This window comes from Eptatretus burgeri, chromosome 4, assembly GCF_056783735.1.
Source record: "Eptatretus burgeri isolate ZD-2024b chromosome 4, Ebu_testis_v1, whole genome shotgun sequence".
Taxonomy (NCBI): Eukaryota; Metazoa; Chordata; class Myxini; order Myxiniformes; family Myxinidae; genus Eptatretus; species Eptatretus burgeri.
In genome coordinates, this window is record NC_140964.1 from 129,800,967 (window position 1) to 129,816,568 (window position 15,602).

The window sequence follows — 15,602 nt, forward strand, 5'->3', positions numbered from 1 at the left end:
TGTTTGGCAGGAGTTTCAGTGACAAAGACAGCTCAACTTGCTGATGTTTCATGAGCAACAGTGTCTAAGGTGATGTTGGCATGTTACTCCGAGGGAAATATATCATCAGCAAAGGGCAACAGTGGAAGGAACCGCATACTCCAGGATCGTGATATCTATGCATTAATTTGAAGTGTAAGGCAAAGCAGGTGAGCAACTGCAGATCAATTGACTGTAAATTTCAACCTTGGATAAAAGCAGCTCGTTTCATCAAAAACGGTATGCCGAGAACTCCACAGAGTGGGAGACCAAGGTCGGGCTGCAATGCACAAACTGCTTATCACACCTGGCAATGCACATTTGCAAATCGGTGCAAACAGCACAGGCATTGAACTACCGAGCAGTGGAAAAATGTGATATGGTCAGATGAATCAACCTTCACCATGTTCTTGACAAACGGATGGGTGCACGTGTGACACCAACCTAACAAACTCTACAACCCTAAGTGTTTAGTTCCAACAGTGAAGGGTTCTAGTGGTTCTGTAATGTTGTGGGGCACATTTTGCTGGCATGGTTTGGGTGTAGTCATTCCCTAAGAAGGCAAGATCCACGCCAATCGCTACTTAATGGTACCGAGTGATCATCTTTACCCCATGTTGCATTTCTTTCCTGCTGGGAGGGGTGCCTTCCAAGATGACAATTCCTCCATTCAGAGCATGTGTGGTTACCCAATGGTTTAATGAGCATGACACTGATGTCATCCATATGTCATGGCCTTCTCAATCACCAGATCTGAACCCAATTGAGCATTTATGGGATATTCTGGAATGACACCTAAGACAGCGTTTTTCACGTCCACCAAAAAGGTGTGAGTTGACTGTCGTGGAAAAATGGTTCTGCATCCCTCCTGCAGAATTCCAGACGCTGGCGACGGCGCATACAGGCTGTACGTGGTGGCCCAACGCCATATTAAGTGACTTTACATTAGTGTTTCCATTTGTTTTACATTTGAATTAGTGTTTCCATTTCCAGTGCCTGTATGTATATACATATATCACGGCGGAACCGGGGTTCGGGGATTACGAGGGGAATTCCGGGGAGTCTGGTGGGAACCCAAGATAGCTCCCCCCCCCCCCCCGGTGGTCTTCTCACCTGACCCCCGGCATGCAACAATATGTATGTGTATTTACGTGAGTAAAACTTCAAAATTGATCACTCGGCGTTTTAAATCAAAAAGACTTTCCAGTGTGGTCCAGCAAGACAAAATATGGTTCCAGTATGTCCCAAAAATAATTTTCAGGCATACAGCATGTCCCAGTAAACACATCACTTTGTGGAAATATCACCACTTCAAATTGTCCACTGAAGGTGGGCCATGATGGGAAATCCCGCCCATCTCTGAAGGGCGGGAGTGCCGATGCTAGTATACTTGATCAACAACCCCTCTGCCCTTCCAGCCAAAGGAAGCTACATAAAGCAACCTTGAAAAGTTACACAAGGCAAACCCGCTGCCGTTTCAAATCCTACCTGGGTTCCTCCACAACTGCAGACATTTACTAGCAGTACATGCAGGAAAATCCCAATTCTACATGCCGCCATCAGCCGGCAGACCGGTTTCATCGCTAATTGGCGAGTCGTCGGCGATGGCATCGCTAAACGCATACCACAGAGGCCCCCAAGATGTACCATGTGCAATGCTGATCGCAGTCAACATATAATCGTCAAAGGCCCAATCACGTCTCCCATCTGTAATTGCTGATGGTTCGCCGAAAAATGATGAAACCGGGCTGGACGCCGTTTTATTTTTCCGAAACCAGTCATTCATCTTTTTTGTTTTCTATTTGGTTAAGGGGATTTTGTGTGGCATTGACTATTTCTCGGTAGCATTTTTGTGCCCATCGCATGTTCCAAGGACAAAATTAACCACATTATGTGGATTGGCATCACAGGCATGGCAAGTAGATTAACCCCAACCTAAAGGTCATTCAGTCAGCAGTGTTTTTACTGACTATCTGATGGTGACATTGTAACTTCAGACTAGTTCAGTATTTAGAAGCTTAAAATCCAATTACTGTTACCATCACATAGATTATAGTCCACAATCACTCAACCACCACCCAATATTTTTTGTCGATGGAGTTCATGGTGTTTGCAAACACCTAAGTTACCATGGTGACGGAGAATGAGGTTTTGCATTTCACTGGAAAACTATGTCACACAAACCTCAAGAATAAAGCAACCTGGTTTTGAAATTCCACATTTCTGTGCCGAGGGTGGAGGTGTAAGAAAGTCTCATCACCACAACTATCATAAATAATTGCACTGCTACCTGCTGTGACATCCAACCATCAATCGATGAACATATAAGTTGCAACAGCAAACTGCCATAGGTGACTGCACATCATTCGTCACGATAATGCACCTCACTCACGATTACTTGGAAACACTTTATCAGTGACTGCAAAACAATTGAAGGATGTAATGGTGATCATTCTTCAGAATCTGGCCTTCCTCTGCTCTATAATCTCGATTATATCATTAATTTCCTGTACAATATCATTTTCATGGAAATCAAACCCACCTTGCTATTGCACAGAAACTGCAAGAAAGGCATGACCAATGTTTTGGTGAAGTGCTTTATCGCCGATGAGGAACACTAACCACCATTTTACCGACAGTCTGGTGCAGGCAATGTAAGTAGACCCAAATTTGTTTATATATGTTGTGTGGTTTAGAAATTCTGATAGAATGAATGAATGGGCATGATAGATGACCGTTTCAATATTTCCTCAATGTAAAAATATGGTGATTATAAAAACATCCAAAGTGCAGTCTTCTTCAATCATATACAGCACAAGACTGCAGGGTAGCATCGTTGTGTGAGGGCGCAGCTATGTTGCTGATGCAACACCATCTGCTGATTAGAGCAAGAATTTGGCCATGGCGCCGGCGATAGTTCGCCTCCTCTTCACAAATTTCCAGCCCAAATTCAAATTTTACATTTTGGAGGGAAATTCATCAGTGACATAACCGCGCCCTCAGCCAAAGATACAACACACAAGAGAAGAAAGAATACATAATCTCACTATAACAGAGCTAATACATATACAGACAGCTCAGGCAAAAATAACATTCCTTTCCTGGAGTAATTCTCTGCAGACTACCGTAGTATAAGAGAGTACAACTCCCATATACTAATGCTTTAACTGCAGCATTTTTGCCTGGGAGTCCACGACTTGCATAAGGGTTCCGTTCTTGGGACCCTTACACAAGTCAATTTTTGCGTATGTAGAATTTCCTCGAGTAGAATCTGAAAAAAGACGATTAAGGACTAGATAATTGATTGAACATTTACATGTACAGTACGAACAAACGAAAGAGAAAAGGAAGGCTGAAAGGCAGAGGAGGGAGGCAAAAGGACGGGCATATTCGCCATAAATTGATGCGTGTAGAACCTCTGAAGAAAAAGGAAAGGGCGAAGAAAGACTGAGAGATTTGAAGCTTTGCAGCTTGAGGGTTACGGACTCTGCCCGGGGCATGTATCGATTATTATTTTATTCGCCCGAATACGAGTCTCATCTCGCCCTTCTCTCCTCTTGTCCTTCCTTCTGTCATTCATTTTGCTTTGCTCGCATTTCTTCTTTCACTCTCCTTCACGCTTTGCCTATTCATTGTTAGCTCACCTGGAACATAGTTCCAGGGAGCTTATGGGATGGCATGTCGTCCGTCTGTCAGTCAGCACTTGCAACTTCTCTGAAACTACACATACGATTTTGATGAAACTTAACCACAACCTTCATCACCCAGTATGTACCAAAGTTTGTTCATGGTATTAAAATAAATAAATAAATAAATAATTAAAAAAAAATGTCCGGCCCTAAGGGGTTCCATGGGGTGGGGGAGGGGGGTGCCCCCCAAAAGAGGTATTTGCTTTATTCTCAGAAACTACATACACAATTCCGATGAAATTTGACTCCAACCTTCATTACCTTGATGTACCAAAGTTTGTTGACGACAATAAAAACAACAAGAACAAACAAACAAACAAACAGGACCATAACCTTGATTCATTGGTACATTTTGCTGATTCCGTCCCATGTTGACTTCCTCCTCAGTATCATTATTCAACCAGGTGAGCGCCCAGGGGTATTGCCCCTATTTTTCATCACACTATACGTCTGTCACTCATTCTTTCCTGCATGTGAAAGACTGGTACCGGTAAATACAGTGCCTAAAGAAAATGTACACCTACTTTCAGAATTTTCACCTTTTGTTGCCTTATCGCCTGGAATTAAATGTCAATAAAACGAACTTTTTCTATCTTCATTTACACACTGTAACCTACAACTTCCAAGTGACAAACAAATTATACAAAGTTCAGGAAAATAATTAAAAATATAAAACTAGAACATCTTGGTTGGATAAATTATAATTGTATAATAGCAATTGTATATAATAATAATATAATAGCAATTGTAAATGAGCACAGGTGTAACCAATTTCCTTGAATATCGCACACCAAATTAATTGACCTCCATCTGGATTAAAATGTTGTGAATCTGATTATTTCAGAATAAACTCAGCTGTTCCGAAAGGCTTCCTCTGCTGGGTAGTGCAATTCACAGCAAAGACTCAACCATGAGCACTGAGGAGCTTTCAAAAGACCTCCGGGATAAAGTTGTGGAAAGGCACAGATCAGGGGATGGCTACAAAAATATTTCAAAGGCCTTGAATATCCCTTGGAGCACAGTCAAGACAATCATTAAGAAGTGGAAGGCGTATGGTACCACCAAAACCCTGCCTAGATCAGGCCATCCCTCCAAACTGGATAACCGAGCAAGAAGGAGACTGATCAGAGAGGCCATCAAGAGGTCAACGTCAACTTTGAAAGAGCTCCAGGCCTTTATGGCAAAGACTGGTCACTATGTGCATGTGACAACAACATCCCAAGCACTTCACAAGTCTGGCTTGTATGGTGGGGTGGCAAGAAGGAAGCCTTTACTCAAAAAAGTCCACCTTGAATCATGTTTGAGGGATGCAAAAATCCACTCAGGAGATTCTGAAGCCATGTGGCAAAACGTTTTGTGGTATGACGAAACCAAGATGGAACTTTTAAGCCGAAATGTAAAACGTTATGTTTGGCGCAAACCGAAAACAGCACATCACCCAAAGAACACAATCCCTACCGTGAAGCATGGTGGTGGCAGCATCAGGTTACAGGGATGTTTCTCATCAGCAGAGACTGGGGCACTTTTCAGGATAGAAGGGAAAATGGATGGAGCAAAATGCAGAAAAATCCGAGAGGAAAACCTGCTGCCTTCTACAAAGAAACTGAAATTGGGACAGTAGTTCACCTTTCCTCATGACAATGACCCGAAGCACACAGCCAAAGCTACACTGGAGTGGCTAAGGAAGAAAAAGATAAATGTGCTGAAGTGGCCCAGTCAGAGCCATGACCTAAATCCATCCATTTGGACCAGACTCTGAGAAGAGCCTTGATGCTGCCTAAGCAGTCTCCTTGGCTATTGGGCACAATCCTGGACAGGTCACCCCTCCGACACACTATACCAGCATGCTGGCACTCATTTTGCCAACCTCGAAAGAATGACAGGCAGAGTCAACCCTACCTGGTATTAATTCAACAGCCGAGTGGGATTTGAACTCAGGATCCTGGGATCCCAAGCCCACCACCATATCCATTAAGCCAACATGACCGAAATCCTGTTGAAAATCTGTTGCATGACTTGAAGATTGCTGTCCATCAATGCTCCGCATGAAACTTGACTGAGCTTGAACAGTTTTGTGCAGAAGAATTGGCAAATATTGCCCAATCAAGGTGTGCAAAGTTGGTAGAGACCTATTCCAACAGACTTACAGCTGTAATAGCTGCCAAAGGTGCTTCCATCAAGTCTTAACTCAGGTGGTGAACACTTATCCAACCAAGATATTTTACTTTTGTAATTTTATTTAATTTTCTGAAATTTGAAGAATTTGTTTTTCACTTGGAAGTTGTGGGTTATGTTGTGTAAATAAAGGTGGAAAAAAATACAATTTAATGCAGTGTAATTCTAGGCTATAATGCACCAAAAGGTGAAATTTTGAAAAGGGGTGTAGACTTTCTATAGGCACCGTATGTGCTGTCAGTGACATCACTGCCCCACAGGGAAACACCGGTGCCGCAGCTGTGCTTAGAGCAAGAGGCGAGTGAGCACAGAGGGTCCCGCTTTCAGTCAGGATGTGGGAGCCAGTCAACAAGTGCAAGGTGTGGAGGGGGTCCGTCTTGTCCCCAGGATGGACCCCCTGCACATGCGACAAGTCGTGCCAAACTGGGCTGTACGTAAAGCAATGTATAGATGTAAAAAATTGACGAATCTCTAATTTTTATTTTCATGGGTACTTACATGAAGTTGAGGAATATATATGTGTGTGTATATATATATATATATATATATATATATATATATATATATATATATATATATATCACACACACACACACACACACACACACACACACACACACACACACACACACACACACACACACATACACACACACACACATACACACACACACACACACACACACACACACACACACACACACACACACACTAGTGCAGTGGGATTATATTTCAACCCAGTACCCTGGTTCACATTCAGACCCCTCATCATACTTCACATTCAAAATAACAGCAGCAGAGACTTCTTTATCACCTTTATGGTACAACTAGAGATCTTATCAATGATCTCTCGGACTCTCTGGAAAATCCTCTATTTCTCTTTGCCGACGACTCCACCCTCTGCCGTACCATCTGTCATCCCTCAGACCGGCAAGCAGCAGCTTCTTCACTCACTGCAGATCTGGATAAAATCACAAACTGGTCCAACACGTGGAACATGTCTTTCAATCCAGACAAATCTCACACTCTCACTATGTCTCTTCGAAAGGACCGTTTAGAAAACCCCCCATCCACTTTCTCAACAATCCTCTGGAAGAAGTCTTTTCTTTCAAGCTTCTGGGTCTCACTATCTGCCATGACCTTTCCTGGGAAAGTCACATTTCCAACCTCGCCTCAAAAGCCAGTCGCCGACTGGGAATCCTCCGTCGTGCAAAGTCCTTCCTCGGCCCTCTTGAGCTCCTGACCACTTACAAAGCTTTTGTCCGTAGCCTGATGGAGTACTGCTCTCCCCTCAGGGCTGGTGCTCCTGCCTCCCACCTTTCTCGGCTTCACGCTGTCGAAACCAGGGCATTTAAGATCATCGGCATCTCCCGCAATGAAGCTGAGTCTTTGGGCCTCTCACTCAATCACCGCAGGTTGGTCGGTGGTCTTTCTGTCTTCTACCGACTCCTCTCCAGCCTTGCCCCCCCTGCTCTCTCTGCAATTTGTCCCCACCACATTTCCACAGGGCGCTCAAGGTCCGCCAACAACCCCCTTCTGGTAAAACTACCAAAATCACGAATCACTGCTCATCTTCACTCTTTCATTCCTCTTTTTTCCCGCCTTTGGAATAAATTTTCTCACTCTATTCTTTCCCATTCTTCCCTCCAGGATTTCAAAACAGCTGTTCACCACCACCTCTTATCTTCCCCCATCCAAATCCTCGATCTTTTCTACCCCCGATAATCCACCTAAGCCCACTTCCTTCAATTCCCCTGCTTTCCTTCCTGAAAGTCCCTGTAATGTCCATCTTCTCTTCGCCATGTTCCCCGTCCCATCCCCATCCCTCTCCCTTCCACAGTTCACCTAATGTGTCTGTTCCCCACTGTTTTGTCCCTTACACTCCCGCCCCTCTTGTCTCATGCCTCCTTGCTGTGAGTTGTGTGTTAGCTCTCATACGAGCCTCGACCAAGGTATACAAAAAAAAAAATAAAAAAAATACTGATGAAATCCATTAATCTGTATTAATATTCCTTTTCAGTTTATTGGCACGGAGTTTATCACTTTAATAGAGCTTCTGCCAATGCAAAGAAATTTGCCATCACTCTTGGAGGTACAAAATTGACTGCATGGGAGAACACAAACGCACAAATGATCATATGCTGTCCTTTCTCCTTTCCTGCTCGTCCATAACACCACGACTACTACAAACACTTTTTGTCAAACGTTACAAACAACCTCACACATTTCTCTGGGTACAACCTTGGAAAAAACAAACACACAAAAAAAAAAAACCACACAAAGCAAAATGATTAACTCTTTCCCCCCTCCCTGCCCCCTAAAACTTACCCATGTTCAATGTGACCGTGAGAATATTCAGAGACATTGTTGAATCGGTGACACTGCTGAATGAAGATGCCTGCGCCAAATAACACCAACAATATTTTAATCAGAGTAGTTTTGAAATGTAATTTGATATTGGGAAAGAAATAATTTACTCAAAAAAGAAAAATCTGCCATTATATTTCACCTCTCGATAACTATACACTGCTGTGCCCACCTTAATTATTTCTCACATCAAGGCTCTATCATACAGCATTTAACATGATCGTAGCTGCATTTGTGTTGTAACCCAAATGATCACCGATTATGATCTCACGTAAATGCGTAGGCACACAGTATTGAAAAGCTTCCTACAAGTTGATACAACTCAACAACCAACTTCCGATAATCTGTACAATTCATACATGTTCAGTTACAAAGCCACAGAGAGCAACCTGTTCTCCCTTCTGTACTCGACACACATCTTAAACGTTTCATCCATTGATCATCTCCAAATTTCTCTCCATCAATCCTTACTTGAAATACACCCATTTACCTATTCTTCAATCCATTCCATATCAGATACCTAATCGGCCTCTCTCTCTCTTTCCGTTCCTTCACTGTGATCACTTACTGTGTGCAAGTCCAGACCTCTTACCCGATCCATCTCTGCCATTTGCCGTCGGCGCCTCCTCCGATGGCGTTTCAGGAGGCGAGATGACGCCGTCTGCTCCGTGCACGAACTCAGCCTTCAGATGATTAACCATAACATTGTACAGCGACACACACACACACAAAAAAGAGCAAACCAAGCCAACTTGATACGTGATGGCAAAACCACTTCATAGAGATCTGAAAACATTTTGGAAACTTTGGCCAGTGTGTGCTTTATCTACACATCTTGATCCCCAGTTCTTCATTGCATGGCCTGCAAGCCCCTGTTGGGATAAAGTGTGGCCCCTGACGTGCGTCCGATAATACCGAAATATGAAAACGCCCCATCATAATCCGCCAAAAATGCTATCAAATTGACCTCATGGTTTCAAATGAGTGTTCCAACGTCAGTCATAAAAGTACCATAACTACATCAGGCTATGGTTCCAGTATACAAACAATTATGCTTGCAGCCCAGTTAACCACAATGAAGAAGATTATGTGGAGGAGGAGCCGAATATCAGCCATTATGGAGTCCTGCAGGCGGTCTGGCGGCTCTCACGCTGATGTCCCATTGGCAAAAGTGGCCCCCCTCTAAACAATAGTGAAGATCACTGCATTAATCTATCAATATATTTATATTTCATGGACCATTAACTTAGATTACTAATTCAATTAACATCTCTTTATAATTACCAAGAATTGTCGTGACATAAAAAAATAAATCCTACAGCAGCCAATCATTACAAAGCTTCCATTTTTCAACATTCTCGTACTATTTTCAAAACTATTTTTGACGTCATATGCTACTAAAAAGAGAAGAGTCCATGTGTGTGTATCCGCCACACTTCATTCGAAAGGGTTCCTGACGTCATACAGTCGCATAACAAAAATAGTACCGTTGAAAAGCTAGTAATCGATTAACATGGCCGAAAAGCTAGGCTCAATTGACTTGATTGGAAAGTTTATAAATCGACGAACTTGGCTATAGAGCTTGTAATCGATTTACATGGCAAAAAAGCTAGGAATCAATTTACCTGGCTGAACAGCTTGTTTGTGATCGATTTACATGACTATAAAGCTAGGAATCAATTTACATGACTAAATAGCTAGGAATCAATTTACCTGGCTGAACAGCTTGTTTGTAATCGATTTACATGACTATAAAGCTAGGAATCAATTTACATGACTAAATAGCTAGGAATCAATTTACCTGGCTGAACAGCTTGTTTGTAATCGATTTACATGACTATAAAGCTAGGAATCAATTTACATGACTAAATAGCTAGGAATCAATTTACATGACTAAAAAGCTAGGAATCGATTTACATGACTAAAAAGCGAGGAATCAATTTACATGACTAAATTGCTAGGAATCAATTTACATGACTAAAAAGCAAGGAAATGATTTACATGACTAAAAAGCTAGGAACCAATTTACATGACTAAATAGCTAGGAATCGATTTACATGACTAAAAAGCTAGGAATCGATTTACATGACTAAAAAGCGAGGAATCGATTTACATGACTGAAAAGCTTGGAATCAATTTACATGACTAAAAAGCTCGGAATCAATTTACATGACTAAAAAGCTAGGAATCTATTTACATGACTAAAAAGCGAGGAATCGATTCACATGACTAAATTGCAAGGAATCAATTTACATGACTAAAAAATTAGGAATCAATTTACATGACGAAAAAGCAAGGAATCGATTTACATGACGAAAAAGCTAGGAATCGATTTACGTGACTAAAAAGCTAGGAATTAATTTACATGACTAAAAAGCTAGGAATCGATTTACATGACTAAAAAGCTAGGAATCGATTTACATGACTAAAAAGTGAGGAATCGATTTAGATGACTAAAAAGCTAGGAATCAATTTACATGACTAAAAAGTTAGGAATCAATTTACATGACTAAAAAGCTAGGAATCAATTTATATGACTAAAAAGCTAGGAATCGATTTACATGACTAAAAAGCTAGGAATCGATTTACATGACTAAAAAGCGAGGAATTAATTTACATGACTAAAAAGCGAGGAATCGATTTACATGACTAAAAAGCTAGGAATTGATTTGCATGACGAAAAAGCGAGGAATCGATTTACATGACTAAAAAGCTAGAAACCAATTTACATGACTAAATAGCTAGGAAGCAATTTACATGACTAAAAAGTTAGTTATCAATTTACATGACTAAAAAGCTCGGAATCGATTTACATGACTAAAAAGCTAGGAATCGATTTACAGGACTAAAAAGCTAGGAATCAATTTACATGACTAAAAAGCTAGGAATCGATTTACATGACTAAAAAGCGAGGAATCGATTTACATGACTGAAAAGCTTGGAATCAATTTACATGACTAAAAAGCTCGGAATCAATTTACATGACTAAAAAGCTAGGAATCTATTTACATGACTAAAAAGCGAGGAATCGATTCACATGACTAAATTGCAAGGAATCAATTTACATGACTAAAAAATTAGGAATCAATTTACATGACGAAAAAGCAAGGAATCGATTTACATGACGAAAAAGCTAGGAATCGATTTACATGACTAAAAAGCTAGGAATTAATTTACATGACTAAAAAGCTAGGAATCGATTTACATGATTAAAAAGCTAGGAATCGATTTACATGACTAAAAAGCTAGGAATCGATTTACATGACTAAAAAGCTAGGAATCGATTTAGATGACTAAAAAGCTAGGAATCAATTTACATGACTAAAAAGTTAGGAATCAATTTACATGACTAAAAAGCTAGGAATCAATTTATATGACTAAAAAGCTAGGAATCAATTTACATGACTAAAAAGCTAGGAATCGATTTACATGACTAAAAAGCGAGGAATTAATTTACATGACTAAAAAGCGAGGAATCGATTTACATGACTAAAAAGCTAGGAATTGATTTGCATGACGAAAAAGCTAGGAATCGATTTACATGACTAAAAAGCTAGGAATCGATTTACATGATTAAATAGCTAGGAATTGATTTATGTGACTAAAAAGCGAGGAATCGATTTACATGACTAAAAAGCTAGGAATCGATTTACATGATTAAAAAGCTAGGAATTGATTTACATGACTAAAAAGTGAGGAATCGATTTGCATCACTAAAAAGCTAGAAATCAATTTACCTGGCTGAAAAACTTGTAATCAATTTACTTGGCTAAATAGCTAGGTTTGATTTACTTGGTTGAAAAGTTTACAAATCGATTTACTTGGCTAAAAAACGAGTAATCAATTTACGTGATTGAAAAGTTTATGAATCGATTTACTTGATTAAAAAGCTAGTAATCAATTTACTTGATTGAAAAGTTTATAAATCGATTTACTTGGCTAAAAAGCTCATAATCAATTTACCTGGCTGAAAAGCTTGTAATCTATTTGCATGGCTAAAAGGCTAGGCTCGATTTACTTGACTAGAAAGTTAGGAATCGATTTACATGACTAAAAAATGAGGAATCCATTTACCTGGTTGAAAAGCTTGTAATCAATTTACATGACTATAAAGCTAGGAATCAATTTACCTGGCTGAAAAGCTAGGTTCGATTTACTTGGTTGAAAAGTTTTGAAATCGATTTACTTGGCTAAAAAACGAGTAATCAATTTATGTGATTGGAAAGTTTATACATCGATTTACTTGACTAAAAGGCTAGCAATCAATTTACTTGATTGAAAAGTTTATAAATCGATTTACTTGGCAAAAAAGGTAGTAATCGATTTACTTGGCGAAAAAGTTCATAAACCAATTTACTTGGCTAAAAAGCTAGTAATCGATTTACATGGCTAAACAGCTAGCCTAGATTTACTTGGTTGAAAAGTTTACAAATCAATTTACTTGAATAAAAAGTTTATAATCGATTTACCTGGTTGAAAAGTTGATAATCAATTTATTTGATCTCCGAATACTAAAAGTGACATTTATCTAGTCCTTGGATCCAATGTTATGTCAGCAAAAAGAGTTTGTCCATTCACTTTGCTTATTTGTGCAAAGAAGAAGAGTAATAGTCATCTCCCAGTCACAAACGTTGATGAAGAGGATTCTGCAATGGCCGTGCCCCAGACTCTGCAACCTCCACTTGTAGCACTGAACAGGCTCCTCATACCCACCTAGAGGATTGAGGGGCGACGATGTCAGCAGAGAGCATCCAATCAGAATTGGTCATGTTGGTAGGTGGCCTATTATAGAGATTCATCTTAATTTCCTCATTCACTTTGTGCGAATTTCACCTAAGGAGTGCACAACGAAAAGCTTTGTGGTTCTTTTTAATTCTGGTTGATGGAAATGTCCTTCAAATGTCTGTGTACATCTATATGTATGTATATATGTCTCGGGTGATTGGTTGAAAATTGCCAATTTATGCGAAGTTCACCTTTGACTTTCTTTTGACCTCAAAAAGAAGAGACTTCTTGATTGTGCCCCCCCCCTTACCAGGTGGTTATAGGGGAACCGAAAAACAATTTTCTTTTCTTTCTGAAAACCATTGTAAATCATTAATCACAGTCTAATCTGGAAGGAGCATTTTTTTGACCTTTATTTTTTTTTAACCAATCACAAAGCCCTAGAGCAGGGGTCAGGAACGTGTGGCTCGCGAGCCAGGTGTGGCTCTTTTGATGATTGCATCTGGCTCGCAGATAAAATTGGAGTTTGAAACTTTGAAAGCCCAATATTTCTAACGGAAACTTTACCTACAGTTTGAATAGTGTCGTGCTTCATTCACGTGCAGGGCTGAACTTGGCAGAAGGAGAGAAGAAAAAACGCCTCCGAATTGGCTGAAGCGGTTTTTGTTTCGTCCAGTCATGCGGCCGAGGCGAGTAGTGATTTCGGTTCCTCCAATGACGTGCCGCCGCCGAGACGCGTAGCGGAATTCATCTCAACCAATCACGCGCCACCGCTGAGGCGACAGCATCCCAGAGTCGGCCGGCCGCGCCGCACCTCTCGAGTATATAAGCCTGTGTGCAGGCCAGCCAGACTCACTATTTGCCAAGCCTCAGTTGGGTCAACATCTCCCAATCTCTCATTTTCTCAAAGCTCACCCTTCGATGAAGAAGATGGCGAAAATAAAAAAGATGAGGAGTATCGTACATTTCAGGACGAATGGGCCGAAGAATTCGCCTTTGTGGAGAGAGCAGGTTCTGTGGTGTGTCTAATTTGCAATGACAAAATTGCATCGATGAAACGGTCGAATATAAAGCGGCACTTCGACACACGCCATGCTACCTTTGCATCAAAATCCCCTGCGGGAGCAGCAGAAAGAAAGCGTACCAAGAGCTACTGAGCAGGGTACAAGCCAGCCAGCAGCAACTCCGCGTATGGACCCGGCAAGGTGACTATAATTCCGCTCGCTTTGCTGGATCTTTAGCAATAGTGAGGAACGGAAAACCATTCACAGATGGCGAGGATGCTAAAACGTTCATGCTGGATGTCGCCAATGAACTTTTTGATGATCTTCCGAACAAAGACAAGATAATCAAACGGATACAAGACATGCCTCTGTCGGCAAGAACTGTTCATGATCGTACCATCATGATGGCAAACCAAGTGGAGGAAACGCAAGTGAAGGACATAAATACAGCGCCGTTCTTTTCCCTGGCTTTGGATGAGTCAACAGACGTAAGCCATTTGTCGCAGTTCAGTGTGATTGCAAGATATGCTGCTGGTGATACACTGCGAGAAGAAAGTCTTGCTGTTCTGCCAATAAAAGGGTCCACAAGAGGTGAGTATTTATTCAAGTCTTTCATGGAGTTCGCTCAAGAAAAAAATCTACGAATGGATAAACTTATCTCAGTGTGTACTGATGGTGCTCCGTGTATGGTGGGGAAAAACAAAGGATTTGTGGCGCTTCTCCATGAACATGAAAATAGACCCTTCTTAAGTTTCCATTGCATTCTACACCAGGAGGCACTTTGTGCTCAGATGTGTGATGGGCAGCTTGGCGAAGTGATGTCGCTGGTCATTCGTGTGATCAATTTTATTGTTGCCCGAGCCTTAAATTCTCGCCAGTTTAAAACACTGCTGGACGAAGTTGGAAATAACTATCACGGTCTGCTTTTGCACAGCAATGTGCGTTGGTTGTCAAGAGGGAAGGTGCTTAGCCGTTTTGCGGCTTGCCTAAACGAAATCCGGACTTTCCTTGAAATGAAAGGGATTGAGCATCCTGAGCTAGCCGAAACTGAGTGGCTCCTCAAGTTTTACTATCTCGTGGATATGACTGAACATCTGAACGAGCTCAACGTGAAAATGCAAGGCATTGGAAATACAGTGTTATCCCTTCAACAAGCCGTGTTTGCTTTTGAAACAAGCTGGAGCTCTTTATCATGGATCTTGAAACAGGTCGTTTACTACATTTTGAAAAACTGAGACAATTTAAAGATGCATGCACAGCAAGTGAGCCCACTCAAAACTTTGATCTCCACAAGTTAGCTGGCTTCACATCCAGTCTCCGACAGTCATTCAAAGCACGCTTTGGAGAATTTTGTGAGCACACTCGTCTTTTTTAAGTTCATCACCCATCCAAACGAGTGTTCACTGAACACAGCCGACCTGAGTTACATTCCTGGTGTCTCCGTCAGAGACTTTGAATGAGAAGTGGCTGACCTGAAGGCCTCAGACATGTGGGTGAATAAGTTCAAGTCACTGAATGAAGATTTGGAAAGAATCGCACAACAGAAAGCGGAGTTGGCGAGCAAGCACATGTGGACAGAAATGAAAAAAACTTCAACCCGAAGACCAGCTAATTATCAAAACTT

The 15,602-nt window shown here is 41.1% G+C and overlaps 1 protein-coding gene across 2 annotated transcripts in view; it reads right to left on the reverse strand.

The window, feature by feature from the left end:
• Window positions 1-15,602, reverse strand: part of LOC147029109 (segment polarity protein dishevelled homolog DVL-3-like) — an 86,431-nt gene that overhangs the window by 44,240 nt on the left and 26,589 nt on the right. For both annotated transcript variants that reach the window (XM_085876192.1, XM_085876191.1), the window contains exons 6-7: window positions 8,842-8,932; window positions 8,211-8,280 (exon numbers count right to left, since the gene is read on the reverse strand). In XM_085876192.1, the coding sequence (XP_085732318.1) occupies window positions 8,211-8,280; window positions 8,842-8,932 (161 nt within the window). The remainder of the gene's footprint in view (window positions 1-8,210; window positions 8,281-8,841; window positions 8,933-15,602) is intronic.